The sequence below is a fragment of the Nicotiana tabacum genome, chromosome 12, assembly GCF_000715075.1.
Source record: "Nicotiana tabacum cultivar K326 chromosome 12, ASM71507v2, whole genome shotgun sequence".
In the NCBI taxonomy this organism is placed as follows: domain Eukaryota; kingdom Viridiplantae; phylum Streptophyta; class Magnoliopsida; order Solanales; family Solanaceae; genus Nicotiana; species Nicotiana tabacum.
The window spans coordinates 91,481,567-91,491,661 of record NC_134091.1 but is presented as its reverse complement, the minus strand read 5'-3'; the positions used below and the strand labels follow the sequence as shown (position 1 = coordinate 91,491,661).

Genomic DNA, 10,095 nt, shown 5'->3' with positions numbered 1-10,095 from the left:
CATTTGTGAAAGAATTATTTATTTCCTTCTTGTTATTGAGATATTATTATTATTTACATAAACCATGCTCATTTAGAATTTCTGTATTTATATTATTAGCCCATAGTAAGTGTCGATGTCGATCCCTCATCACTACTTCTTCGAGGTTAGACTAGATACTTGCTGGGCACATGTTGTTTATGTACTCATGCTACACTTCTACACTAACCGTACAGGACCTAAGGCAGGTGCATCTGGCAGTCATACCGCTGCGTACCCCCGTTACCCTGAGGCCTAGTGGTGAGCTGATTCCTGAGCCGTTCCGCAGCACCTAGAGTCACTCTTTTGCACTTATTTTCTGTCTACTTTTATTTCAGATAGTAATTAAAGTTTTGTATATTTTACTAGTTGCTTATACACTTGTGACACCAAGTCTTGGCATACATACTATTAGACTTTATGATTTTGGAGTATTTATATCACTATGATATCCACTCAGTTGCCTTTGTTTTATTTACTAAATTTTCCTACTCCTTACTTTCTTAATAAATGGAATTTAATTACTTGAAAACTTATTGAAAGGAGCAATCACATGGTTAGTTTACTGTTGGCTTGCCTAACGGCAACGTTGGACATCATCACAGCCTATAGGAGAAATTGGGTCGTCACAGTTCTAGCACAAAGTTTCCTTCCTTGCTAAAATTATTACCCGAGAGTGATGGACCCAGTATTCGAGGTCGATCGTCGAGAGGGCTCAGATACTGTTGAGCTGACCATCCATTCCGATTCAAAACTGGTCTTCGATTCTAAGTTAGCAGGATCCACTGTTGCCCCGTTAAAAACCTTGCCGGAAAATCCATTTGGGACAAAATCGGTTCAAGGAAAAAAGAGTGCAACGCGTGCTTTCAGGCCTAACAACTATATCATCCTTTGGATGTTGCCTGAAAGGGTTAGTCCAATTTGCAATATGTATCAAGAAAGAATAAATGGGGTCGTACCTTAACAGTAGAATCGTTTTAAGTAAGTCACATTCCAGTTGTTCAGTAGCCGCTCACTGTTCCCTGCTTCGAGTTTGTACGAACCTTTATCGGTAATCTCGATAATTCAATATGGACCTTCCCAATTCGGTCCCAGCTTCCCTTCATTCAGGTTCGAAGTGTTCAGTGTCACCTTTCTTAATACCAAGTCCCTGATATTAAAGTGCCGGAGGTTGGCTCTTCGGTTGTAATACCTTTCGATCCGTCGTTTCTTGGCGGCCAACCGGACGAGGGCGGCCTCGCGCCTCTCATCCAATAGTTCTAGGCTCGTGGTCATGGTCTCACTATTCGACTCTTCGGTCACATATCGAAACCTAAAACTCGATTCTCCTACCTTAACCGGTATTAGTGCTTTGGTATCGTAGACCAACGAAAACGGGGTGGCCCCGGTACTAGACTTTGAGGTTGTACGGTAAGCCCATAGAACTTCGGATAAAATTTCCTTTGGCATCGGTCAATTTTTTCTAATGGTTTTGGAGTATGGTCTTGTTTGTAGACTCCGCCTCCCGTTCCCACTAGGGTAATAGGGTGTTGACAAGATTCTTTTGATCTTATGGTCCTCGAAAAATTTGCTTACCTTGCTGCCCATGAACTGCTCCCCGTTGTCACATACAGCCTCTGCTGGCATCCCGAACCGACATATTATGTGGTCCCAAATAAAATTAATAACATTTTTTCTCTAACTTTCTCAAATGCCTGAGCCTCAACCTATTTAGAAAAATAGTCAGTCATAAATAATATAAATTAAACCTTACCGGGTGCTCATGGCAAGGGACCGACGATGTCCATTCCCCATTTCATGAATGGCCAAGGTGACAAGACCGAATGTAGTAGCTACCCGGGCTGATGGATCATCAGTGCGTGCCTCTGACAACCATCGCATTTTCGCACGAACTCCATCGCATCTTTTTCCATGTCGATCCAGTAATAGTCGATTTTGATTATCTTACGAACTAACGATTCAACCCTAGAATGGTTCCCGCAGGTGCCTTCGTGAACTTCCCTAAAAACATATTCGTTTGGATCAGTTGTCCCATTATACTTCGGAATTTCGGGCATACGGAACTTTTTTGGGATCGGCTTCAGAGCTGCGCTCAGAGGGGAAGGCTTTTGAAAAAATTTATTGGAATCCAGGCCCTTTAGTATCGGTGGTGCACCTGGGATTTGATCGACCCTGGAGTTATAGGTCTCCATTTTCTTTCTTCGGCTTCAATTTTCTTTTCTCCCGACTCCATCCGTTTTTATCAGTTCCTCAAGTATCTTTATTATCTCGAGGTTGGGCCCGAATTCAGCATCACTCGGCCTTTTTGTGGTCGGTTCATTTCTGCGAGTGTTTTCTCGGGATGATCCGGGCTCAACCCTGCTGGGGGTGCGGCTTTGGTTCTACAACTGGGCTATCGCTACCTGTTGAGCTTGTAACATTTCGAAGATCACACGCAAATTGATCCCATCACCTTCGCCATCATGTGTACTCCAGGCTATCGACTGGGTTCCCCAGCGAATGTTGTTTTTGGGGTCAGTAGGCAATTTTGCTTCGATAGCCACGTGTGAGTTAACATCGATCGGATCAGCGACTGGGACTCCGTTGGGGTCAACGGGGGCACCTCGTTGTTGGGTACCACATTGTTGTTCTCGCCATGGTGGTCGGACTCAGCATCCACGTTAATGGGCAGATTGAGAGTTTGACATTTTTAATTTTGACTTGCAATTAAAATTCCTAAAGAACAAGTGTAATATATAGTGTGTTATGGAAATTTGTATCAAATTGACACTATTATCCTTAGTCCCACGGTGAGCGCCAAACTGTTTACCCTAAAAACGGATAACAATTAAATTTATAAGTATTTTAAGGATACGCGGATTAATTCAATACAAATGATGAATTGCGTTAGATTAAACAGATAAAGAATGTAATAAATTGTCAAACCAATCAAGGGAAGTGATCCGGACTCAAAAACAGCTTTAATGAAATGACTCATATCCGGGGACCATCTCTAGCTTCTTAGGTAAAATGCGTCCCCACGCGTCTAAAATAATGGTCTTCATATTCTTTTTCAAATAAAAGTATTAGTATTTGAACTAAACTTTCTAAAAGACAAATACGGCAACATCGTCTAGAAAACTGTTCAAATGCCATAAAACTTGAAATATTTAGTAGTCGAATTTCATTGTCCATGACGACTTTATTCTTTTAAAAAATTAGAATAACTGTTAGACCTCAAATGCTATTTCCAGTTCAATAACATTTAAAACTGCGTAACACTTAAGTAAATGGCTAACATAGTTATACAGAAAGCCATCAACCAATGAAACAAATTCGCCAGAGAACGGAAGCAGTTGAACCACCGCATATGACCATCCTGAGTTTGTCAAATCTTCTTGAAAGGTGTAGGGTCTTATTCTTCTTTAAATAATGAAGATGAAACTCTGAGGCTGCTTTAGGTAAAGGAAGGAATCGACTGCGATCCTTCCTGGTTCCTAGAAACTAATTATTCAGCATGTGTTGTCCTTTTTTTTTTTTTTTTTTTTTTTTGTTTTGGTTTTTCATTTTTCTCTATTTATATTCTAATTGCCAAATTGTCCTTTTCTTTTCGGACAATAGCCAACTATCCAATCGCCCTTTAAAGTCCACTTGAGCCCCAAAAAAAACAGAAAAACCTACTATTCAACACGTTATTCGGCATTTTTGTCAACTGAAAATGAAGTATTTTCTCTAGGTTATGAGCATATTGATTTGTTGATTTAGAAATTTACCACAAACTTTAAACATCAATTACGAAAATATTATTGTCATTCTCTGTACCTTATAGTAGCAAAAGACAGATTTAAGATTTAAATTTTATGAATTTTAATATTTTTAATATTAAACCCATCATATTTTCTATTTTCATAATTATTATTTCTCAAAATTATAACTTTAATTAAACCCATATCTATATGGCTACCTCCGTCACTAGTAGCAGCAGCCCTAAAGGAACTATTCCAACTGGTTTTACAAAACTTCCAAGAAACACGACTTCTTGTGTAGTCAAATGTACCACGCAGACCTTTTCTCCTTCTTACAGTAAACTCCATAAATCCAATTATAAAAATCATAGCCTATAAAGCTCAAATACCAGAACATTTCCTTCCAATTCATTCTCCTTCTTACCCAAAGCTCCATAACCCATCATCAAAAACTTCGGATCCATAGCCCTTAGAGCTCAAATACTATTACCAATTTTTTCTATCTTCCACTTTTCAACAGAATAAAGCACCCAAAAAATAACCCGAAATGAGGATTCCTTTATTTATCGCCATTGTTTTTGTTCTAAGCTTATCGCCAGCTTCAGCTCATTTCTTCCCAAATATCTCTTCAATTCCTCCTTCTTTATTGAAGCCTAATAACACTGCTTGGGATGCTTTCCACAAGTTATTGGGTTGCCACGCCGGTCAGAAAGTCGACGGCTTGGCTAAAATTAAAAATTATTTTTATAATTTTGGGTACATTCCTTCTTTGAGTAACTTTACAGATGACTTTGATGATGCTCTTGAATCTGCGCTCAAGACTTACCAGCAAAACTTCAACCTCAACACCACCGGTGTACTCGACGCGCCGACGATTCAGCATCTTATAAGACCCAGATGTGGAAACGCCGATGTAGTTAACGGCACCAGTACAATGAACTCCGGCAAGCCGCCGGCAGGTTCTCCGTCGATGCACACGGTGGCTCACTACTCGTTTTTTCCGGGCAGACCACGGTGGCCGGCGAGCAAGACAGATTTGACATACGCGTTTCTACCGCAGAACGGCCTGACGGATAACATTAAGAGTGTGTTCTCACGCGCATTTGAACGGTGGTCGGAGGTAACCCCGTTGACCTTCTCTGAAACGGCGTCGTTTCAATCGGCCGATATTAAGATCGGGTTTTTCGCCGGAGATCACAACGACGGCGAGCCGTTTGATGGTCCGATGGGGACATTAGCACACGCGTTTTCGCCGCCGGGGGGACATTTTCACTTGGACGGCGACGAGAATTGGGTCATCAACGGCGTGCCGATTGATGAAGGGAATTTCTTTTCAATATTATCGGCGGTGGATCTTGAATCGGTTGCGGTTCATGAAATCGGGCATTTATTGGGTTTGGGCCATTCTTCTGTAGAAGATTCTATTATGTACCCGAGTTTAGCAGCAGGTACCCGAAGAGTGGAGCTTGCAAATGATGATATTCAGGGAGTCCAGGTGTTATACGGGTCTAACCCGAATTTTACTGGGCCGAACACAGTTTTGACTCCGACGCAAGAGAATGACACAAATGGAGCCCCGATATTTGGTTCATTATGGGTTCACGTGGTCGTTGCATTCTTCTTATCATCATTTGTCCATTTAATTTAAAAATACTATATTTCTGTATTATTTAATTCATTTTAAAAAATTTAAAATATCATACGCCATTACGTTGTCTTTTAATGAAGATTGTTTCACTAGATGTTAATTCCATTATGCTTGTAAATGGTTGTTTTATGTATAGTTTTAGCTATTCTCTTTTTTACTTGAATAAAAATTGACTCTATTTTGAGGCAGATAAATCCACATCTGTTTGCTGAAACTCCTTTTTTATATTTTTTATATTTTATATATATATATATATATATATATATATATATATATATATATATATATATATTAATTAAACATTGTATTAAAAGTCGGCTTTTCGTTTGTGGGTATCAAATGTTTGGACGACGACTGTTCACATTCTCTTCTAATTTTCACGTCTTTGCTACTTTTATGCTTACATGACCCAAAGGAAACGAGTGTTTTTGGACAATTAAGTTTATTAATTACCAAGTATATTTGTACAAAACAGGGTCTAAACAAACTTTTTAAACCCCTCTCAGAAGAAAAAGACCAATATAACTACTCTCAGAAGAAAAAGACCAATATAACTAGCAGCCTTTTGCACCAGACTTCCTTAAAAAAACAAATAAACTCAAATAATCTCCTATTGCCTCGGACCCTTATGAATAGAAAAGTCTTCAGTTCATGCAATATATCGCTTTAGCTTTGTTATGATACACTCGGACATTCCTTTCAATCTACATGTCATAACTCATAAACCACAGCAGCAAAGCTTGCCTTCAACAAGATCCCCTGTACAGTTCTCCTTTTAGACATCTGTGCCACCCATTTCCACTCCAATTCTCAGCACCTAATAGTTCTCTGCCGCTTCAACCGGCTGAGCATATCATGCCATATTGCTTTTGAGAAAGAACATTCAAAGAAGAGATGCATAGAGGTTTAGTATAGGAGTTACATAAGGCACAAATACCATCTATACAAATGCCCCATCTCAGTAAAATATCTTTAGTTTTTAGCTTGCCAAGTAAAGCCAACCATAAAATAAACACCTGTTTTGGCCGTGCAGCATAATGACAAATCAAGTCATTCACAACTTCACCTTGCAATGTGTTAGGATTTTTGTCACGATCCGATTTCTAACCAAGTCGTAACCGGTATTCGGTGCCTTAACTTGACCGAGCGCACCATCTCGGCTTTTCTATTCTGTTCTATTTCTGTTATGCAATGCATCTCAACACAATTTGATATGATTTAAAGTAAATTTTTTTCTGAATCTTTCATCGAAATAATAGTCTGAAAAGAAATTCATTCTGTTATTTGGAATAGATTGAAAAACTAATGTAATGCAAAATAGACACCTATGACTCTATCTATGAAGCCTCTAAGAAATACTGAATAGTAAGACAAAAATCTGGAATCAGCGAACTCCACGAACTAAAAATGGAGCTCATCAAATCTGCCGGTAATGAGAGGAGAATATCCTAGCTCGTAGCCTGCTTATCTGCAAAATCTGTGCCTACTTTGACATAGGTTAATGTAGGTTCCATGAAGAGAATATAAGTTCACCACAGTGGTACTCAGTAAGTAAAGCAATCCTCCGACTAAAGCTGGAGCGAGACTCTGAAAGAAGTATGTATGCATGATATACGAAAATTCTAAAACCTGTAATAAAGAGTTGAAACAAACAACTCATATATCTAGTATAAAGTTCTTCTTGATGTCACTCATGAAAATTCGCTTTCTTTTCTTTTCTGAAAAAAATATGAAATTAAAATAGATAAATATATAAACTTTCTCGAAACAATCCTTGTAAATTTTCTAAAGCATTTTCTTTTCTTTTCTAGGGAGTTCCATTGATTCTCAGATTCTTTCTCATTCTCATTCTAAAAATGTCACCATACGATCGGTATGGTGGACGATCCCAGCCCGATCGCCTAGACCTCATTCCTATAGTGCCTAATAGTTCAAGGTTTTAGCATGCCCGTGTTCTTGTGCCTTACCAGGGCACTTCTATCATAGTGCCCAAACCAACGGTACACTAATCTCCTACTTTGGCAAGAGTAGTTTCGGGATAACATAAACCACTAGAGGCTATGAACCCTTCTCAAAGATCTAAGAAAACTCCCAAGATAATCTTCTGAGTAATTCTTACATCACAAAATTTAAAACAATAATATATCTTCACAGTTCTCATCAAAACAGTCCCATAAAATCATGTAAAAGAAATTTTCATAGTCTATACATTAAAGAAATATATGCAAGTCATGAATGCATGAGACATGATTTATGGGACAACAGACTATTCTTGAGTTATTAACCATGATAATCATCTAAGATTTTTCTACAATTCTAATGGATAATGCGAGTCCACTCATTCTATTCAGATGCCGCATTAACATTCTATACAGTCTAACAATAACTTATGGCATGATCTTTGTAAGAAGACAACTTTAGTAAAAGCATTGTCTATACTCACCTTAATTCTTTGCTTTTGAATACGTTCGTTTGCTCCAATCCAATGGGTTCAACTCACCAAACAAATCTATACATAGTTAATTTAAAAATTAATACTAGAAGTTCCAAGATTTCCAAAATATAGAAACCCTAGGTTTGATTCTTCTCTCCTTCTAGGGTTCATAGTTAATCTATATTTTGTAGTAGTTTCTAGGAACAAATATCAACCATAAATCTCTCTAACAATCATAGTTGAAAGCGGTTATGAAATATTCCTTGAATCACGAAATCCTAGGTTAGCGGAGAGACTTTGTTCTTGAGTTCTTATTGAGAATCTAGCAAGTTTGAGATGGAATATTATTAGAATTGATGTTTGAAAGTAGTATTCCAATATTAATCACATTTAAAACTCACCCTAGATAGTATGAGAACACTTGGATGACTTGAGGATAAGAGAGAAGGTTTAATCTTTAAAGAATGAGGATATCTTCTCTCTTCCCGTCCACTTTATTTCAACGTCATGCCTTCGGCATCACAGTCCGTTCCCGGTGCTACCTACGATGCCCAAATAAAATTATTTCTTGTTTTGGCATTCTGATTGGCGCCCGACGCACCCCTAGGTGCCCAAAAATGCGATCCATTAGTCTGACAGGATAGTCTTCAGTAAAACGCCTATAACGTTTTATAGGAACATCGAAATTATGAACGGTTTGAAGTATTAAAAACTAGACGTCAAGAGCTTTATTTTGATATATAGCTCAAATCTCAATTCATTTTAAATCGATATATATGATCCTTGAAACTTAGGTCATATGCTACTAATGTCAGTTTCATCCCTTAAACAAGTCCAATGCATTCCAATTTACTTCTATACACTTATAATCATCCATTCAACCTTCTAAATATAAGATTTATGTATTTTATGCCTTCAATCATAACTTTTCATATATCTTTTGTCCATCATAGAGATTAAGCGGGAACATGATACTTAGCAAAAATATTTCGGGGCTTTACAATTATCCTCCCTTATATGACATTCATACTCGAATGTCAAATGAGTTAAGTTAAAAATCCTACCATTAGCTCTCTGTCCCTTTTGCGTAGATTACCTAAAATGCAAAATTTGGCCAACACTTTGAATTTCTTATAATTTCTATACTACCTCCTTTGGAACTAGAGCAACCACAACATTTTCAACATGTCAAATCTCAATCTTTTATAGCCCATACAACTATCCAACTACAACCCAAAATCCAGACCACTCAAGATCACACATAGTTATCAAAACTTGTACATATATAGGTATGAAATCGTTTTGAAACTTGAAACAATTACATGTCTCCTCCTCATATAATAAATGATGGTGCTTTTTCTTCAAGTCCTCTTCGACTTCCCATGTAGTCTTTTCTAAGCCTTTCTTTAGTCTATAATTTCTTGAGGATAATATGGAGCATGATTTTATGTATATAGATCTTGCGTCACTTTTAATAGGAATTATATAATATTAAAACCAACATAAGTTCCCTTATATATCGTATAAAGCTACCATAAAATATAATTTCACAATAACCTCCCTCGTTTGTGATTCCGCCTCTAAAATCAAATTGGCCACTCTTACTATTCTCGTTTGAGAATAAACCTTACTCATTATTAAACTTTTCTTCTAACTCTTTCATCATGAAAAGGCACATGTAGGTTGGGAAATGCACCCACTATTATAGGACTGCTCATAAAAATCATAAGAACTAAAAGTTACCTCGGAAACATGACGTATATTTAGGCACTTTTTGTTCTTGCTTTTTCTTTCTGACCTTCTTAAGGTTTAGGAAAATTGAGGCATCACCTCCCTCTTCTTCTCAAAGTATATATATATATACACACACACACCATTCTTTTAGAACGTACCATCTTTTCTGCAGCCTCAATTTCAAGACGTCATTCATCCATATAGGACTACTGGTGCCCTTTAATCATTTATATCTAACATTACTTTTATACTTTTGGGTATTAGGATACCACTTATCTTATCAGGTTCGCTTTATCAATTTGGCGACTCGGTCCTCTGCCCACTTGATTGTTACAAATAGAACTACTTCTGAACTTGTGACAATATCTAACCTTGTGAGTTACCTGTTTTACTGATAGACTATTATCCATATTCATATGGCTTGTGACAAGTGGTGACACGTAAACTCTAGAACATCTATGTATGTTCTTCATTTTCTCATCTTTTCTAATTTCTTGAAATTACCCAAAACATAGTAGTGTTCTTCTACCATCCTT

The 10,095-nt window shown here is 37.6% G+C and overlaps 1 protein-coding gene across 1 annotated transcript; it reads left to right on the top strand.

Annotated features, from left to right (window-relative positions):
* The first annotated feature begins 3,985 nt into the window (after positions 1-3,985).
* On the top strand, positions 3,986-5,560 carry LOC107814048 (metalloendoproteinase 2-MMP). Its single transcript, XM_016639373.2, has one exon. It carries the CDS (start codon positions 4,291-4,293, stop codon positions 5,389-5,391), a length of 1,101 nt encoding a protein of 366 aa, XP_016494859.1. The 5' UTR covers positions 3,986-4,290; the 3' UTR covers positions 5,392-5,560.
* Positions 5,561-10,095: the final 4,535 nt, after the last annotated feature.

Coding starts and splice junctions, on each gene's coding strand:
- LOC107814048 (XM_016639373.2), top strand. CDS start 4,291: ATGAGGATTCCTTTATTTATCGCCATTGTTTTTGTTCTAAGCTTATCG.